This window comes from Dendrobates tinctorius, unplaced genomic scaffold, assembly GCF_039654945.1.
Source record: "Dendrobates tinctorius isolate UK_male_01 unplaced genomic scaffold, ASM3965494v1 ptg000157l, whole genome shotgun sequence".
NCBI classification, from domain to species: domain Eukaryota; kingdom Metazoa; phylum Chordata; class Amphibia; order Anura; family Dendrobatidae; genus Dendrobates; species Dendrobates tinctorius.
The window spans coordinates 18,104,031-18,126,105 of record NW_027361824.1 but is presented as its reverse complement, the minus strand read 5'-3'; the positions used below and the strand labels follow the sequence as shown (position 1 = coordinate 18,126,105).

The window sequence follows — 22,075 nt, the reverse complement described above, 5'->3', positions numbered from 1 at the left end:
TAGAAGGTCATCGCTATTAAAGGGGGTTTCAAATCCCTTTAAGAGCTCGTTATGGTTGGAGCCTCGCGAGTCATCAAGTGCAGCGTGTAATAACCGCCATCTATGTGGGATCCCCCACGGCAGCATGCACCATACAGACCATTAATAGAGCAGGTCTCATGTTCAGGGCTCATCCTTTTAGGACTGTTCCCCTATAATTCAGCCGTCATTACTATATGTCCCCCCAGATGTTACATTATAAATAATACCACTATACCACCTGCATCAATGCAACAAAAAGAGAACCCCCCCCCCAAAAAAAAACCTCATGCGGCCGTGAAAGGGTTAAGGAGTCAGTGACCTGCTGCAGACGGAACCTTCAACCTTCCGCTCGGTGACTTCGTTTTCCACCCGGAAGGAATTTAACGTTACCCTTCTCTCCGTCCGTCCTTGATTGTTGTCCCCCGGTGTCCTTGGACAGCAGCAGCAGCCAGCTATGGGGTGGTTTCAGTTTCCAGACGAGGGTCGGGTGCTGCCGCCACCATCGCTGGTGAACAGAGGCTCCGTGTACTTGGGCTTCCTCGGCTACATGTCCGCCATCTTCCACAACGCCATCAATCAGTATCCGGTGCTGCGGACGGGTGAGACGGACAGCCCGATAATATCACAGGGCGACACATAGCTGCCATTAGTGATCGTACGTGCAGTCCCCACCGTGAGACGTCAGCCCCCCATATACACATCCATATATACCCTGTAACCCCCAATACTGATAGTGCCCCCCATATACACATCCATATATACCCTGTAACCCCCAATACTGATAGTGCCCCCCATATACACATCCATATATACCCTGTAACCCCCAATACTGATAGTGCCCCCCATATACACATCCATATATACCCTGTAACCCCCAATACTGATAGTGCCCCCCATATACACATCCATATATACCCTGTAACCCCCAATACTAATAGTGCCCCCCATATACACATCCATATATACCCTGTAACCCCCAATACTGATAGTGCCCCCCATATACACATCCATATATACCCTGTAACCCCCAATACTGATAGTGCCCCCCATATACACATCACCCAGTCCTCATACTGTACCCTGTAACCCCCAATACTGATAGTGCCCCCCATATACACATCCATATATACCCTGTAACCCCCAATACTGATAGTGCCCCCCATATACACATCCATATATACCCTGTAACCCCCAATACTGATAGTGCCCCCCATATACACATCCATATATACCCTGTAACCCCCAATACTGATAGTGCCCCCCATATACACATCCATATATACCCTGTAACCCCCAATACTGATAGTGCCCCCCATATACACATCACCCAGTCCTCATACTGTACCCTGTAACCCCCAATACTGATAGTGCCCCCCATATACACATCCATATATACCCTGTAACCCCCAATACTGATAGTGCCCCCCATATACACATCACCCAGTCCTCATACTGTACCCTGTAACCCCCAATACTGATAGTGCCCCCATATACACATCACCCAGTCCTCATACTGTACCCTGTAACCCCCAATACTGATAGTGCCCCCATATACACATCACCCAGTCCTCATACTGTACCCTGTAACCCCCAATACTGATAGTGCCCCCCATATACACATCACCCAGTCCTCATACTGTACCCTGTAACCCCCAATACTGTGATAGTGCCCCCATATACACATCCATATATACCCTGTAACCCCCAATACTGATAGTGCCCCCATATACACATCCATATATACCCTGTAACCCCCAATACTGATAGTGCCCCCCATATACACATCCATATATACCCTGTAACCCCCAATACTGATAGTGCCCCCATATACACATCCATATATACCCTGTAACCCCCAATACTGATAGTGCCCCCCATATACACATCACCCAGCCCTCATACTGTACCCCTGTAACCCCCAATACTGATAGTGCCCCCCATATACACATCCATATATACCCTGTAACCCCCAATACTGATAGTGCCCCCCATATACACATCCATATATACGCTGTAACCTCCAATACTGTGATAGTGCCCCCCATATACACATCACCCAGTCCTCATACTGTACCCTGTATCCCCAATACTGTGATAATGCCCCCCATGTACACATCACCCAGTCCTCATACTGTACCCTGTAACCCCCAATACTGTGATAGTGCCCCCATATACACATCACCCAGCCCTCATACTGTACCCCTGTAACCCCCAGTACTGATAGTGCCCCCCATATACACATCACCCAGTCCTCATACTGTACCCTGTATCCACAATACTGTGATAATGCCCCCCATATACACATCACCCAGTCCTCATACTGTACCCTGTAACCCCCAATACTGTGATAGTGCCCCCCATATACACATCCATATATACCCTGTAACCCCCAATACTGATAGTGCCCCCCATATACACATCACCCAGCCCTCATACTGTACCCCTGTAACCCCCAATACTGATAGTGCCCCCCATATACACATCCATATATACCCTGTAACCTCCAATACTGTGATAATGCCCCCCATATACACATCACCCAGTCCTCATACTGTACCCTGTATCCCCAATACTGTGATAATGCCCCCCATATACACATCACCCAGTCCTCATACTGTACCCTGTAACCCCCAATACTGTGATAGTGCCCCCCATATACACATTACCCAGTCCTCATACTGTACCCTATAACCCCCAATACTGTGATAGTGCCCCCATATACACATCACCCAGCCCTCATACTGTACCCCTGTAACCCCCAGTACTGATAGTGCCCCCATATACACATCACCCAGCCCTCACACTGTACCCCTGTAACCCCCAATACTGTGATAGTGCCCCCATATACACATCACCCAGCCCTCATACTGTACCCCTGTAACCCCCAGTACTGATAGTGCCCCCCATATACACATCACCCAGCCCTCACACTGTACCCTGTAACCCCCAATACTGATAGTGCCCCCATATACACATCACCCAGCCCTCACACTGTACCCCTGTAACCCCCAATACTGTGATAGTGCCCCCATATACACATCACCCAGTCCTCACACTGTACCCTGTAACCCCCAGTACTGATAGTGCCCCCATATAGTCAGCACCCAGTCCTCATACTGTACCCTGTAACCCCCAATACTGATAGTGCCCCCATATACACATCACCCAGTCCTCATACTGTACCCTGTAACCCCCAATACTGTGATAGTGCCCCCATATACACATCACCCAGTCCTCACACTGTACCCTGTAACCCCCAATACTGATAGTGCCCCCATATACACATCACCCAGTCCTCATACTGTACCCTGTAACCCCCAATACTGATAGTGCCCCCATATACACATCACCCAGCCCTCATACTGTACCCTGTAACCCCCAATACTGTGATAGTGCCCCCATATACACATCACCCAGCCCTCACACTGTACCCTGTAAACCCCAATACTGTTATAGTGCCCCCATATACACATCACCCAGCCCTCATACTGTACCCTGTAACCCCCAATACTGTGATAGTGCCCCCATATACACATCACCCAGCCCTCACACTGTACCCTGTAAACCCCAATACTGTGATAGTGCCCCCATATACACATCACCCAGCCCTCACACTGTACCCTGTAACCCCCAATACTGATAGTGTCCCCATATACACATCACCCAGTCCTCATACTGTACCCTGTAACCCCCAATACTGTGATAGTGCCCCCCATATGCACATCACCCAGCCCTCACACTGTACCCTGTAACCCCCAATACTGATAGTCACCCCATATACACATCACCCAGCCCTCATACTGTACCCTGTAACCCCCAATACTGATAGTGTCCCCATATACACATCACCCAGTCCTCATACTGTACCCTGTAACCCCCAATACTGTGATAGTGTCCCCATATACACATCACCCAGCCCTCATACTGTACCCTGTAACCCCCAATACTGATAGTGCCCCCCATATACACATCCATATATACCCTGTAACCCCCAATACTGATAGTGCCCCCCATATACACATCCATATATACCCTGTAACCCCCAATACTGATAGTGCCCCCCATATACACATCACCCAGCCCTCATACTGTACCCCTGTAACCCCCAATACTGATAGTGCCCCCCATATACACATCCATATATACCCTGTAACCCCCAATACTGATAGTGCCCCCCATATACACATCACCCAGTCCTCACACTGTACCCCTGTAACCCCCAATACTGATAGTGCCCCCCATATACACATCCATATATACCCTGTAACCCCCAATACTGATAGTGCCCCCCATATACACATCCATATATACGCTGTAACCTCCAATACTGTGATAGTGCCCCCCATATACACATCACCCAGTCCTCATACTGTATCCCCAATACTGTGATAATGCCCCCCATATACACATCACCCAGTCCTCATACTGTACCCTGTAACCCCCAATACTGTGATAGTGCCCCCCATATACACATCACCCAGTCCTCATACTGTACCCTGTAACCCCCAATACTGTGATAGTGCCCCCCATATACACATTACCCAGTCCTCATACTGTACCCTGTAACCCCCAATACTGTGATAGTGCCCCCCATATACACATCCATATATACCCTGTAACCTCCAATACTGTGATAATGCCCGCCATATACACATCACCCAGTCCTCATACTGTACCCTGTATCCACAATACTGTGATAATGCCCCCCATATACACATCACCCAGTCCTCATACTGTACCCTGTAACCCCCAATACTGTGATAGTGCCCCCCATATACACATCCATATATACCCTGTAACCCCCAATACTGATAGTGCCCCCCATATACACATCACCCAGCCCTCATACTGTACCCCTGTAACCCCCAATACTGATAGTGCCCCCCATATACACATCCATATATACCCTGTAACCTCCAATACTGTGATAATGCCCCCCATATACACATCACCCAGTCCTCATACTGTACCCTGTATCCCCAATACTGTGATAATGCCCCCCATATACACATCACCCAGTCCTCATACTGTACCCTGTAACCCCCAATACTGTGATAGTGCCCCCCATATACACATTACCCAGTCCTCATACTGTACCCTATAACCCCCAATACTGTGATAGTGCCCCCATATACACATCACCCAGTCCTCATACTGTACCCCTGTAACCCCCAGTACTGATAGTGCCCCCATATACACATCACCCAGCCCTCACACTGTACCCCTGTAACCCCCAATACTGTGATAGTGCCCCCATATACACATCACCCAGCCCTCACACTGTACCCCTGTAACCCCCAATACTGTGATAGTGCCCCCATATACACATCACCCAGCCCTCATACTGTACCCCTGTAACCCCCAGTACTGATAGTGCCCCCCATATACACATCACCCAGCCCTCACACTGTACCCTGTAACCCCCAATACTGATAGTGCCCCCATATACACATCACCCAGCCCTCACACTGTACCCCTGTAACCCCCAATACTGTGATAGTGCCCCCATATACACATCACCCAGTCCTCACACTGTACCCTGTAACCCCCAGTACTGATAGTGCCCCCATATACACAGCACCCAGTCCTCATACTGTACCCTGTAACCCCCAATACTGATAGTGCCCCCATATACACATCACCCAGTCCTCATACTGTACCCTGTAACCCCCAATACTGTGATAGTGCCCCCATATACACATCACCCAGTCCTCACACTGTACCCTGTAACCCCCAATACTGATAGTGCCCCCATATACACATCACCCAGTCCTCATACTGTACCCTGTAACCCCCAATACTGATAGTGCCCCCATATACACATCACCCAGCCCTCATACTGTACCCTGTAACCCCCAATACTGTGATAGTGCCCCCATATACACATCACCCAGCCCTCACACTGTACCCTGTAAACCCCAATACTGTTATAGTGCCCCCATATACACATCACCCAGCCCTCATACTGTACCCTGTAACCCCCAATACTGTGATAGTGCCCCCATATACACATCACCCAGCCCTCACACTGTACCCTGTAAACCCCAATACTGTGATAGTGCCCCCCATATACACATCACCCAGCCCTCATACTGTACCCTGTAACCTCCAATACTGTGATAGTGCCCCCCATATACACATCACCCAGTCCTCATACTGTACCCCTGTAACCTCCAATACTGTGATAGTGCCCCCCATATACACATCACCCAGCCCTCATACTGTACCCTGTAACCTCCAATACTGTGATAGTGCCCCCCATATACACATCACCCAGTCCTCATACTGTACCCCTGTAACCCCCAATACTGTGATAGTGCCCCCATATACACATCACCCAGCCCTCACACTGTACCCTGTAACCCCCAATACTGATAGTGTCCCCATATACACATCACCCAGTCCTCATACTGTACCCTGTAACCCCCAATACTGTGATAGTGCCCCCCATATGCACATCACCCAGCCCTCACACTGTACCCTGTAACCCCCAATACTGATAGTCACCCCATATACACATCACCCAGCCCTCATACTGTACCCTGTAACCCCCAATACTGATAGTGTCCCCATATACACATCACCCAGTCCTCATACTGTACCCTGTAACCCCCAATACTGTGATAGTGTCCCCATATACACATCACCCAGCCCTCATACTGTACCCTGTAACCCCCCAATACTGATAGTGCCCCCCATATACACATCACCCAGTCCTCATACTGTACCCTGTAACCCCCAATACTGTGATAGTGCCCCCATATGCACATCACCCAGCCCTCTCACTGTACCCTGTAACCCCCAATACTGATAGTCACCCCATATACACATCACCCAGCCCTCATACTGTACCCTGTAACCCCCAATACTGATAGTGTCCCCATATACACATCACCCAGTCCTCATACTGTACCCTGTAACCCCCAATACTGTGATAGTGCCCCCCATATACACATTACCCAGTCCTCATACTGTACCCTGTAACCCCCCAATACTGATAGTTACCCCATATACACATCACCCAGCCCTCATACTGTACCCTGTAACCCCCCAATACTGATAGTGCCCCCATATACACATCACCCAGCCCTCACACTGTACCCCTGTAACCCCCAATACTGATAGTGCCCCCATATACACATCACCCAGCCCTCACACTGTACCCTGTAACCCCCCCAATACTGATAGTGCCCCCCATATACACATCACCCAGCCCTCATACTGTACCCCTGTAACCCCCCAATACTGTGATAGTGTCCCCATATACACATCACCCAGTCCTCATACTGTACCCTGTAACCCTCCAATACTGTGATAGTGCCCCCATATACACATCACCCAGCCCTCATACTGTACCCTGTAACCCCCCAATACTGATAGTGCCCCCCATATACACATCACCCAGTCCTCATACTGTACCCTGTAACCCCCCCAATACTGTGATAGTGCCCCCCATATACACATCACCCAGCCCTCATACTGTACCCTGTAACCCCCAATACTGTGATAGTGCCCGCCATATACACATCACCCAGTCCTCATACTGTACCCTGTAACCCCCCAATACTGTGATAGTGCCCCCATATACACAACACCCAGCCCTCATACTGTACCCTGTAACCCCCAATACTGTGATAGTGCCCCCCATATACACATCACCCAGTCCTCATACTGTACCCTGTAACCCCCAATACTGTGATAGTGCCCCCCATATACACATTACCCAGTCCTCATACTGTACCCCTGTAACTCCCCAATACTGTGATAGTGCCCCCCATATACACATCACCCAGTCCTCATACTGTACCCCTGTAACTCCCAATACTGTGATAGTGCCCCCATATACACATCACCCAGTCCTCATACTGTACCCTGTATCCCCCAATGCTGTGATAGTGCCCCCCATATACACATCACCCAGTCCTCATACTGTACCCCTGTAACTCCCCAATACTGTGATAGTGCCCCCATATACACATCACCCAGTCCTCATACTGTACCCTGTAACCCCCAATACTGTGATAGTGCCCCCCATATACACATCACCCAGTCCTCATACTGTACCCCTGTAACTCCCCAATACTGTGATAGTGCCCCCATATACACATCACCCAGTCCTCATACTGTACCCTGTAACCCCCAATACTGTGATAGTGCCCCCCATATACACATCACCCAGTCCTCATACTGTACCCCTGTAACCCCCAATACTGTGATAGTGCCCCCATATACACATCACCCAGTCCTCATACTGTACCCTGTAACCCTCAATACTGTGATAGTGCCCCCCATATACACATCACCCAGTCCTCATACTGTACCCCTGTAACCCCCAATACTGATAGTGCCCCCATATACACATCACCCAGCCCTCATACTGTACCCCTGTAACCCCCAATACTGATAGTGCCCTCATACTGTACCCTGTAACCCCCAATACTGTGATAGTGCCCCCCATATACACATCACCCAGTCCTCATACTGTACCCTGTAACCCCCCAATACTGTGATAGTGCCCCCATATACACATCACCCAGTCCTCATACTGTACCCTGTAACCCCCAATACTGTGATAGTGCCCCCCATATACACATTACCCAGTCCTCATACTGTACCCCTGTAACCCCCAATACTGTGATAGTGCCCCCCCATATATACATCACCCAGTCCTCATACTGTACCCCTGTAACTCCCCAATACTGTGATTTTGCCCCCATATACACATCACCCAGTCCTCATACTGTACCCTGTAACCCCCAATACTGTGATAGTGCCCCCCTTATACACATCACCCAGTCCTCATACTGTACCCCTGTAACTCCCCAATACTGTGATAGTGCCCCCATATACACATCACCCAGTCCTCATACTGTACCCTGTAACCCCCAATACTGTGATAGTGCCCCCATATACACATCACCCAGTCCTCATACTGTACCCCTGTAACCCCCAATACTGATAGTGCCCCCATATACACATCACCCAGCCCTCATACTGTATCCCTGTAACCCCCAATACTGAGTGTCCCCATATACACATCACCCAGTCCTCATACTGTACCCTGTAACCCCCAATACTGTGATAGTGCCCCCCATATACACATCACCCAGCCCTCATACTGTACCCTGTAACCCCCAATACTGATAGTGTCCCCATATACACATCACCCAGTCCTCATACTGTACCCTGTAACCCCCAATACTGTGATAGTGCCCCCCATATACACATCACCCAGCCCTCATACTGTACCCCTGTAACCCCCAATACTGTGATAATGCCCCCATATACACATCACCCAGTCCTCATACTGTACCCCTGTAACCCCCAATACTGATAGTGCCCCCCACATACACATCACCCAGCCCTCATACTGTACCCCTGTAACCCCCAATACTGTGATAGTGCCCCCCATATACACATCACCCAGCCCTCATACTGAACCCCTGTAACCCCCAATACTGTGATATTGCCCCCCATATACACATCACCCAGCCCTCATACTGTACCCCTGTAACCCCCAATACTGTGATAATGCCCCCATATACACATCACCCAGTCCTCATACTGTACCCCTGTAACCCCCAATACTGATAGTGCCCCCCATATACACATCACCCAGCCCTCATACTGTACCCCTGTAACACCCAATACTGTGATAGTGCCCCCCATATACACATCACCAAGTCCTCATACTGTACCCTGTAACCCCCAATACTGTGATAGTGCCCCCCATATACACATCACCCAGTCCTCATACTGTACCCCTGTAACTCCCCAATACTGTGATAGTGCCCCCATATACACATCACCCAGCCCTCACACTGTACCCCTGTAACCCCCAATACTGTGGTAGTGCCCCCCATATACACATCACCCAGCCCTCTCACTGTACCCGTGTAACCCCCAATACTGTGATAGTGCCCCCATATACACATCACCCAGTCCTCATACTGTACCCCTGTAACCCCCAATACTGTGATAGTGCCCCCATATACACATCACCCAGTCCTCATACTGTACCCCTGTAACTCCCCAATACTGTGATAGTGCCCCCATATACACATCACCCAGTCCTCATACTGTACCCTGTAACCCCCAATACTGTGATAGTGCCCCCCATATACACATCACCCAGCCCTCATACTGTATCCCTGTAACCCCCAATACTGATAGTGTCCCCATATACACATCACCCAGTCCTCATACTGTACCCTGTAACCCCCAATACTGTGATAGTGCCCCCCATATACACATCACCCAGCCCTCATACTGTACCCCTGTAACCCCTAATACTGTGATAATGCCCCCATATACACATCACCCAGTCCTCATACTGTACCCCTGTAACCCCCAATACTGATAGTGCCCCCCACATACACATCACCCAGCCCTCATACTGTACCCCTGTAACCCCCAATACTGTGATAGTGCCCCCCATATACACATCACCCAGCCCTCATACTGTACCCCTGTAACCCCCAATACTGATAGTGTCCCCATATACACATCACCCAGTCCTCATACTGTACCCCTGTAACCCCCAATACTGATAGTGCCCCCCATATACACATCACCCAGCCCTCATACTGTACCCCTGTAACACCCAATACTGTGATAGTGCCCCCCATATACACATCACCAAGTCCTCATACTGTACCCTGTAACCCCCAATACTGTGATAGTGCCCCCCATATACACATCACCCAGTCCTCATACTGTACCCCTGTAACTCCCCAATACTGTGGTAGTGCCCCCCATATACACATCACCCAGCCCTCACACTGTACCCGTGTAACCCCCAATACTGTGATAGTGCCCCCCATATACACATCACCCAGCCCTCACACTGTACCCCTGTAACCCCCAATACTGTGGTAGTGCCCCCCATATACACATCACCCAGCCCTCACACTGTACCCGTGTAACCCCCAATACTGTGATAGTGCCCCCATATACACATCACCCAGTCCTCATACTGTACCCTGTAACCCCCAATACTGTGATAGTGCCCTCCATATACACATCACCCAGCCCTCACACTGTACCCCTGTAACCCCCAATACTGTGGTAGTGCCCCCCATATACACATCACCCAGCCCTCACACTGTACCCGTGTAACCCCCAATACTGTGATAGTGCCCCCATATACACATCACCCAGTCCTCATACTGTACCCTGTAACCCCCAATACTGTTATAGTGCCCCCATATACACATCACCCAGTCCTCATACTGTACCCTGTAACCCCCAATACTGTTATAGTGCCCCCATATACACATCACCCAGTCCTCACACTGTACCCTGTAACCCCCAATACTGTTATAGTGCCCCCATATACACATCACCCAGTCCTCATACTGTACCCCTGTAACCCCCAATACTGTTATAGTGCCCCCATATACACATCACCCAGTCCTCATACTGTACCCTGTAACCCCCAGTACTGATAGTGCCCCCCATATACACATCACCCAGTCCTCATACTGTACCCTGTAACCCCCAATACTGTTATAGTGCCCCCATATACACATCACCCAGTCCTCATACTGTACCCCTGTAACCCCCAATACTGTGATAGTGCCCCCATATACACATCACCCAGTCCTCATACTGTACCCCTGTAACCCCCAATACTGTGATAGTGCCCCCCATATGCACATCACCCAGTCCTCATACTGTACCCCTGTAACCCCCAATATTGATAGTGCCCCCATATACACATCACCCAGTCCTCATACTGTACCCCTGTAACCCCAATACTGTCATCGTACCCCCTATATACATATCACCCAGTTTGTACACTGTACCCTGTAACCCCCAATACTGTGATAGTGCCCCCCATATACACATCACCCAGTCCTCACACTGTACCCTGTAACCCCCAATACTGTGATAGTGCCCCCCATATACACATCACCCAGTCCTCATACTGTACCCCTGTAACCCCCAATACTGTGATAGTGCCCCCCATATACACATCACCCAGTCCTCATACTGTACAGAGTGCAGCACTGGCTCACCACTGAGCGTGTGCATAGAGTGCAGCACTGGCTCACCACTGAGCGTGTGCATAGAGTGCAGCACTGGCTCACCACTGAGCGTGTGCATAGAGTGCAGCACTGGCTCACCACTGAGCGTGTGCATAGAGTGCAGCACTGGCTCACCACTGAGCGTGTGCATAGAGTGCAGCACTGGCTCACCACTGAGCGTGTGCATAGAGTGCAGCACTGGCTCACCACTGAGCGTGTGCATAGAGTGCAGCACTGGCTCACCACTGAGCGTGTGCATAGAGTGCAGCACTGGCTCACCACTGAGCGTGTGCATAGAGTGCAGCACTGGCTCGCCACTGAGCGTGTGCGTAGAGTGCAGCACTGGCTCGCCACTGAGCGTGTGCGTAGAGTGCAGCACTGGCTCGCCACTGAGCGTGTGCGTAGAGTGCAGCACTGGCTCGCCACTGAGCGTGTGCGTAGAGTGCAGCACTGGCTCGCCACTGAGCGTGTGCGTAGAGTGCAGCACTGGCTCGCCACTGAGCGTGTGCGTAGAGCTCGCCACTGAGCATGTGCGTAGGGTGCAGCACTGGCTCGCCACTGAGCGTGTGCGTAGGGTGCAGCACTGGCTCGCCACTGAGCGTGTGCGTAAGGTGCAGCACTGGCTCGCCACTGAGCGTGTGCGTAGGGTGCAGCACTGGCTCGCCACTGAGCGTGTGCGTAGGGTGCAGCACTGGCTCGCCACTGAGCGTGTGCGTAGGGTGCAGCACTGGCTCGCCACTGAGCGTGTGCGTAGGGTGCAGCACTGGCTCGCCACTGAGCGTGTGCGTAGGGTGCAGCACTGGCTCGCCACTGAGCGTGTGCGTAGGGTGCAGCACTGGCTCGCCACTGAGCGGGTGCGTAGGGTGCAGCACTGGCTCGCCACTGAGCGGGTGCGTAGGGTGCAGCACTGGCTCGCCACTGAGCGGGTGCGTAGGGTGCAGCACTGGCTCGCCACTGAGCGGGTGCGTAGGGTGCAGCACTGGCTCGCCACTGAGCGGGTGCGTAGGGTGCAGCACTGGCTCGCCACTGAGCGGGTGCGTAGGGTGCAGCCCTGGCTCGCCACTGAGCGGGTGCGTAGGGTGCAGCCCTGGCTCGCCACTGAGCGGGTGCGTAGGGTGCAGCCCTGGCTCGCCACTGAGCGGGTGCGTAGGGTGCAGCCCTGGCTCGCCACTGAGCGGGTGCGTAGGGTGCAGCCCTGGCTCGCCACTGAGCGGGTGCGTAGGGTGCAGCCCTGGCTCGCCACTGAGCGGGTGCGTAGGGTGCAGCCCTGGCTCGCCACTGAGCGGGTGCGTAGGGTGCAGCCCTGGCTCGCCACTGAGCGGGTGCGTAGGGTGCAGCCCTGGCTCGCCACTGAGCGGGTGCGTAGGGTGCAGCCCTGGCTCGCCACTGAGCGGGTGCGTAGGGTGCAGCCCTGGCTCGCCACTGAGCGGGTGCTTAGGGTGCAGCCCTGGCTCGCCACTGAGCGGGTGCTTAGGGTGCAGCACTGGCTCGCCACTGAGCGGGTGCGTAGGGTGCAGCACTGGCTCGCCACTGAGCGGGTGCAGCACTGGCTCGCCACTGAGCGGGTGCGTAGGGTGCAGCACTGGCTCGCCACTGAGCGGGTGCGTAGGGTGCAGCACTGGCTCGCCACTGAGCGGGTACGTAGGGTGCTGCACTGGATTGCCACTGAGCGGGTGCGTAGGGTGCAGCACTGGCTCGCCACTGAGCACAGATTCATCTCAACTAAATGCTGAGATCCTTAGAACAGGAATAGAACAGACATTTACCAAAATTCTTGTGGAAACACAGCACATCCGGCACTGATCTACTGTACCCAATTTATTATGTATTTTAGGAGTCTGTCTATTTTATTCCGAATCCAGAGTCCTGGAGCAAACGCTGCCATATTCGGGCACCCCATTACCAGAGACCCCAATATAATGCTGCAGTTTATTGTTGACCCCCTACTGTTACAATGTATCAGCTCTGACTCTTCTATTCTTGTCATCTGTATACCAGGTGTTCACCGCCAGATCCTCTACACCACCATTGGGGTCTTCATTGGGTACCACCTGACCAAATACGAGAATTACAGATACGCCAAGAAGGATCAGGAAATGTTTGACTACATCAGGCGCCATCCTGAGATCCTGCCACATAAGGGTAGGAGCGCTGCTCATCATACCCGGTTGGGTACAGCTTGCTTCTCTGCTTACGACAATACTGGTTTCACCCTAAGGGCTCATATTCGTCTGCGAGGAAACGAACAAAAGCAGTCTGATAAAAAATCGTATTGCGCTCTGACCATTGGTAATCTATGCGTTCCTGCTCGTCTGTGATTTTTATTCTCAGCTCAGATGTGGATGAGAAAAAAAATGGCATCAAGCTGCGAGTGGCCTTGTATCTCGGACGAGACTCGCCAATGCAAGCCTATGGGTGCGAGAAAAAAAACACTAAGCACTCGGACCATGCGAGTGCCGACCGATGTTTACACACCCGATGTCCTTTGAAAAGTCGGCAATTCATCTGCCGCGTACAGTGAAATCACAGCGTGACAGGTTAGAATAGAAGAGATATATATACATAGAATATTTCGATATAAAGATCTCAGTGACACATATAATTAATACAGTGCTTCTGTAGTTTACTGTATGTGTATTTTTTTACTTACTAAATTATTTTCTGGAAACAATGGAGTTTGTTCCCCCAACATTTTACTAACCCCAGCATAGGGAAAGCAGACAGCTAGGGCCAAATGTTTATAGCTTGGCAAGGGGGTAATACCCATGGAGCTTCCCAGGCTATTAAACCCCACCCGACATGTGCCGTATATAAAAAAAAGTTCTGGCTCAGAATAAAGCGATAAAAATTAATATTTTTTTTCTATAAAATAGTTTTAATTGTGTAAAAGCGCTAAAACATAAAAATTGATAAAACTGTGTTATCGCTGTAATCGTACTGACTCGAATAATAAAGCTGCCTTATCAATTTTACCACACGTGAAACGGCATAAAAAAGCTCCAAAAACAATTCCTGAATTGCTGATTTTTGTTCATTCTACCTCCCAAAAATTGGAATAGGAAGCGATCAAAAAATGTCATGTGCTTAAAAATTGTGCCAATAAAAATATCAACTTGTCCCGCAAAAACAAGCCCTCACATGACTCTGTCAGCCGAAATATGGAAAAATTATAGCTGTCTAAATATGGCGATGCAAAAACTAGTTTTTGCAATAAAAAGCATCTTGGTGTGACAGCAGCCAAATATAAAAATTCGATATAAAGCTGGTATCGCTGTAATCGCACCGACCCAAAGAATAAAGTCGCCTAATCACTTATACTGCACGAGGAATGGTGTAAAAAATAAAACAAATTCTTCACCTGCTGTTGATTTGTTCAGTCTGCCTCCCAGAGATCGCAGTAAGGCTCGACGCACATTTATCCTGCGCTCCACGCTGAGCGCTTACATTCGGGTATCCATGTAAATCTCTAAAATATGTGATTTAGAAGGAACCTCTGGCAGAAGATTCCCTTTAATGAAACAGATGAATGCACTGTGGACGCCATCTGACCTGTGATCTGACGGTGTCTGTCTTTTTAGGATTGCATATAAGTGTGGTCGACCACAGTTTTGTGCCCTTCTGAAAAGAAGGATACTGCGGAACAGAGGCCAGATGGAGTCCAAAGTAACTCTGATGTTTCATTATAGTGAATACATTCCTCAGGGGTTTCACCCGAATCACGTCACAGAGATTGAGATGGAAACCCCAAAGTAAGTGCTCAGCGTAGAGCACCAGATAAATGTAATCCCAAAATTTTCACTATAAAAGCTTCAAATCAGTCTGCTAAAAAGCAAGTCCGCACTTAGGTCTGTCATCTGTCCATGGAAATATACATAGTAACATAGTTATTAAGGTTGAAGGGAGACTTTAAGTCCATCTAGTTCAACCCATATCCTAACCTGCCCTAACATGTTGATCCAGAGGAAGGCAAAAAAAACCCATGTGTCAAACAGTAAGCTTCACATTGGGGAAAAAAATTCCTTCCCGACTCCACATACGGCAATCAGACTAGCTCCCTGGATCAACGCAATATTAAGGAAACTAGTGTATATACCCTGTAATATTATACTTTCCAAGAAAGGCATCCAGTCCCTTCTTAAATTTTAGTAGGGAATCACTCATTACAACATCATATGGCAGAGAGTTCCATAGTCTCACTGCTCTTACAGTAAAGAATCCGCGTCTGTTATTATGCTTAAACCTTCTTTCCTCCAGACGTAGAGGATGCCCCCTTGTCCCCGTCACAGGTCTAAGAGTAAAAAGATCATTAGAAAGCTCTTGGTATTGTCCCCACATATATTTATACATTGTAATAAGATCATCCCTAAGCCTTCGATTCTCCAAACTAAATAACCCCAAGTGTAATAACCTGTCTTGGTATTGCAGACCCCCCAGTTCCCTAATAACCTTGGCCGCTCTTCTCTGCACCCGCTCCAGTTCAGCTATGTCTTTCTTATACACCAGAGACCAGAACTGTACACAGTATTCTAAGTGTGGTCGCACTGGTGACTTATATAGAGGTAAAATTATGTTCTCCTCATGAGCATCTATGCCTCTTTTAATGCATATAGGGGGCTTACACATTACTGGTCGCACAAAGGCTGTAGAAAAGCGAAATGGCTCCTCGCCCACCAAAATAAATTCAACAAATTCTCCACTCCTAAATCCAATTGCCCCCCCTCCCTTCTAGCCCCAGTGTGCCTAAACCACATATAGAGTCCCCACTCAGGTCTGTCATCTGTTAACGGAAATATCGGGGGCTTCCACATTACTGTTAGTACAAAGGCTCTAGAAAAGCAAAATGGCTCCTCGCCCCTCGAAAGACATTCAGTAAATTGTGTGCCCCCCCAAATCCAAATACCTCCCACTTTTCTGAGCCCCAGTGTGCCTAAATCACATTTAGCGCCCACATGTTTGGCATTTCTGTAGTGATGAGAGCCCGTCTAATTTACAGGTGCGTGTCTCCAGAAGCATGATCTGGGCATAATATACTGGTTACTACCAGGGCTGTGGAGTCGGTAAGCCAAACCTGCGACTCCGACTCCTCAATTTCCCTTACACCGACTCCACGACTCCGACTCCCACATATATTGCTTATATTTTAGTGAAAAATTTATTGCAGTACAATGTGAACATCAGACATTTAATCATTTCTATGATCCAATAATCAAGATATTTAGGTAGAACATAATATATATTTATTGGAATACAACTTTAGAACACAAAAAACTGTAATAAATTGTAAATATGTAATACACTATGTAATATCGCTTATATATATATATAGTATGTGTGTGTATATATATATATATATATATGTGTGTGTATATATATATATAACACTATGTAATGAACTATGTAAGTGGCAAAAAACAGTTTTCAACAAAACGTACTAAATAACATTTGTGCAGTCTATGAATTTGTCCTAAGAAATAGAATTGCCTCCATCACATCCTCCTTCATAGATGACCTCACATCTGACCTAATAATTTTAAGGCCAGAGAACAACCTCTCTACAGTAACTTGGGTTGGAGGCAAAGCCGTAACCACATGGGCAACATCTCTAACAATTTCCGGGTATAAAGGAATTGCCTCATACACAGTCAGTTTTGATGAACCGTTGAATTTTTCTATTTCTTTGAGAGCAAGTGAAACATTTTGCTGAAATAATAATAATTAATAATAAATTTTATTTTTATAGCGCCGACATATTCCGCAGCACTTTACATTTCAGAGGGGATTTGTACAGACAATAGACATTACAGCATAACAATAATCACATACAGTAGATTATAACAAATAACAAGAGGAATGAGGGCCCTGCTCGCAAGCTTACAGTCTATGAGGAAAGAGGTAGACACGAAAGGTGGGTGGTAACAGTTGCCCTGATTGTATGGACCAGCCATAATGTTAAGTGTGTAACAGTACAGACACAGAGGGCTAATGGATGCATAAAGCATGTGGGAACATGATGCTGGGAACCTGGTTATGGTAAAACTTTTGGCTCTGCCACACAGGGATAGGTTAGGTTAATGTGTTGAGGCGATAGGCCAGTCTGAATAAATGCGTTTTCAGGACACGCTTAAAATTGTGGGGATTGGGGACTAATCGTATTGACCTGGGAAGTGCATTCCAAAGAATTGACGCAGCACGTGTAAAGTCTTGGAGACGGGAGTGGGAGGTTCTGACTATTGAGGATACTAACCTCAGGTCATCAGCAGAACGGAGGGCGCGGGTAGGGTGGTATACTGAAACAAGGGAGGAGATGTAGGGTGGTGCTGAGCCATGGAGGGCTTTGTGGGTGAGGGTAATAAGTTTATACTGAATTCTGGAGTGGATGGGTAGCCAGTGTAATGACTGGCACAAGGTAGAGGCATCGGTGTAACGATTGGTGAGGAATATGATCCTGGCTGCAGCATTCAAGACAGATTGGAGAGGGGAGAGTTTGGTAAGAGGGAGACCGATTAGAAGAGAGTTACAATAGTCGAGACGAGAATGAATAAGAGAAACAGTAAGAGTTTTTGCAGAGTCAAAAGTAAGAAAAGGTCAAATTCTAGAAATGTTTTTGAGGTGCAGATGACAAGAGCGAGCCAGTGATCGAATGTGGGGGGCAAAGGAAAGCTCGGAATCAAGTATGACCCCAAGACAGCGGGCATGTTGCTGGGGAGTAATAGTGGAACCACACACAGAAATAGCAATGTCGGGTATAGGTACATTAGTAGCGGGAGGAAACACCAGGAGTTCAGTCTTTGACAGGTTCAGTTTCAGATATAGTGAGGACATGATATTAGACACAGCGTTTAGACAATCGCCAGTGTTTTCTAGAAAGGCTGTCGTGATGTCAGGAGAAGAAGCGTATAATTGGGTGTCATCAGCATAGAGATGGTACTGGAAACCAAATCTACTGATTGTTTGACCAATAGGGGCAGTGTACAAGGAGAAGAGGAGGGGGACTAGAACCGATCCTTGAGGAACCCCAACAGTAAGGGGAAGGTGAGAGGAGGAGGAACCGGCAAAAGAAACAGTAAAGGAGCGGTCGGAGAGATAGGAGGAGAACCAGGAGAGAACGGTGTCCTTGAGGCCAATGGAATGAAGCATAGTGAGGAGGAGCTGATGATCCACAGTGTCGAATGCTGCAGAGAGATCCAAGAGAATTAGCATGGAGTAATGACCATTTGATTTAGCTGTTAGCAGATCATTAGAGACTTTAGTGAGGGCAGTTTCAGTGGAGTGTAAAGAGCGGAAACCGGATTGGAGAGGGTCGAGAACAGAGTTTTCTGAGAGATAGCGGATAAGACGGGAGTGGACCAGGCGTTCCAGGAGTTTAGAGATGAAGGGAAGATTAGAGACAGGTCTATAGTTAGCGGCACAGTTTTGGTCGAGGGATGGTTTTTTAAGTAGTGGATGTATGATGGCATGCTTAAATGAGGAGGGAAAAATACCAGAAGAGAGAGAGAGGTTAAATATTTTAGTTAGGTGAGGGGTGACAGCAGGGGAAAGGGACTGGAGGAGATGTGACGGAAATGGGTCACTGGTGCAAGTAGTTGGGCGAGAAGATGCAAGGAGCCTGCTTACTTCTTCTTCTGTGACTGGTTCAAAATCAGAGAGTGAGTTAGATGCAGTGGGGGAGGGAGGACAGTGCATGGTATGAGGGGATTTGGTGATAATTTCCTGTCGGATCTGGTCAATTTTTTCTTTGAAGTAATTGGCCAAATCGTCAGCTCGGAGCTCTGTGGTTGGGGCCTGTACTCTTGGATTGAGTAGAGAATGAAAAGTGTCAAAGAGACGTTTCGGGTTATTGGACAGTGAGGTGATGAGGGTGTTGAAATAGGTTTGTTTGGAGAGGTGAAGGGCAGTGTTGTATGTTCTAAGCATAAACTTAAAATGGATGAATTTAATGGATGAATATGTTCAATCTGCTGCTATAGGAGACAGAGTGAAATCTTTTTCCTTGGAGCAACGCTTTGCCTGCTCCATGTCATTCAAATATTTGTCAAAGTCAAACTCCTCATCTGATGAGGATGAAGATATGGCAGCAGTAGCACTGTCAGGACCCGAGTCCTCCTGTAGGCCACTCTTCCTAACTGCTACCTCAGTCAGAGCTTCTTTTCCTTTAGTAAGCTGTTGATCATCCAGCAATATACGATGACTTGGGTCCACATAAACAGCTGCCAGAAAAATTTTATTTTCCAATAGCTGTGTCTCTCTCCGTTTCATTGTAGCAGCAATGCCATCTGCGATTAAACCTCCTCTTTGGGACAGGCAAAATAGCAAGTTCTTCCACTCCCTTATGAAAATGCCAGGAGTTAAATCCTCAGCTTGTAATTTTTTAGTCACGGTAAATGGGTGAGTAAGCAATTCCTTCAATTCAGCCACCTGTGTCCATTGACCTTCATTGAGGGTTACCTGAGGGTTCGCCATATCTATAAGAAACTGTTTTAGTTCAAGCAATCGCTCAATCATTAAATAAGTGCTGCCCCACCGAGTGGCTTGATCGACAATTGCCCCTTTTCCAGCACGTCTCTTCAAGATGGAATCAATTTTAGGGGTTCTGGCGGCAATAACCAATTTCCTCACTTTTCCAATCAGATTTCCAGCATATCCCTCTTGCAGACTATCTCTTATTGCCAGCTGCAGCGTGTGCACAACACAGCGCATGTGATGAATAGGAAAGTGTTTTGAAGCAGCTTCAACAAGATCATCTATTTCTACAGTATAATTTTGCTGTTCTTCTGTAGTAATATCTGTTTGTTCCTCAGTTACATGAGCAGCACTGTGGCCTTCCATCTCAAACATACTGAATCCTAAGTTTTCTTCCAGCTGCTGTTCATTACTCTCATTCATCAGTGTAATTGTACTTATCATGTGTGAAGCATTGTCCGTTATAATAGCAAGAACCTGTTCTTGTGTGAATGCAGCCTAAGATCAGGAGGAATAGAACAGCCATTTATAGGACATTTCATAACTTTCCCAAATTCCTATGAAAAAATATTCAGCACATTCTGCATTGAACTACTGTACCCAATTTATTATATATTTTAGGAGTCGGTCCATTTTATACCGACTCCACCAAAATGAGCACCGACTCCATGACTCCAACTCCACAGCCCTGGTTGTTACTACAACGTACTGGTCACTACAAGGGCAGTTTGCAATTTTCACTCTGCAACATTCATTGCTTCTTGTTATTGAAGACCACCCATGGAGTCAAAATTGTCACTACACTTGTAGATAAATTCCTAAAGGGGTATAATTTCCAAAATGGGGTCACTTGAGGGGGGATTCTGCTCTTCTAGCAATTAGGGGCTCTGTATATGGAATCTACAAACTGTTCAAGGAAAATCTGGGCTCCAGGAGGCAAATAGCACTCCGTCTCTCCCAAGAGGCTAAGCAGCACTCTATAGCCATATATGGGGTGTTTCCAAATTCAGCACAAATTGTGGGACACATTTTGGTGCCATTTTTACCCATTTACCAGTATGAAAATGTAAAATTTGTGGCTAACACACTATCTTGGTGGTAAAAATGTAAATTCATTTTTCTTCTCTGCCCAATGGTATAAAATTCTGTGACACACCTGCGGTGTCAATATGATCACTGCACTCCTAGATGAATTAATTGAGAGGTGTAGTTTGTAAGATGGGGTCACTTATGGGGGTTCTGCTGTTCTGGCACCTCAGGGGCTCTGCCAATGCGACATAGCACCCTCAAACCAGCTCCTTCCCTTTTGAACTTTGCACTGTGCCTCAAAAGTAGTTTTCGACCACATAGGGGGTATTTGGTGGACTCAAGAGAAATTGGACAACAAAATTCGGGGTCTACTTTCTCCTGTTACCCATGGGAAAATGCAAAATTTGTGGCTAAAAAACATGTATGTGGGGAAAAATGTGTTTTTTCTTTTATTTTAACAGCTCATTGTTATAAACATCTGTGAACCACCAGGGGTTTCAAGGCGCTCAATACACATCTAGATAAATTCTCTGAGG

At 48.2% G+C, this 22,075-nt stretch overlaps 1 protein-coding gene across 1 annotated transcript in view; it reads left to right on the top strand.

The window, feature by feature from the left end:
• Positions 1–379: 379 nt before the first annotated feature.
• Positions 380–22,075, top strand: part of NDUFC2 (NADH:ubiquinone oxidoreductase subunit C2) — a 32,102-nt gene continuing 10,406 nt past the window's right edge. The window contains exons 1-2 of the mRNA XM_073548650.1: positions 380–620; positions 14,049–14,192. Coding sequence (XP_073404751.1) covers positions 476–620; positions 14,049–14,192 — 289 coding nt within the window. The 5' untranslated portion in view covers positions 380–475. The remainder of the gene's footprint in view (positions 621–14,048; positions 14,193–22,075) is intronic.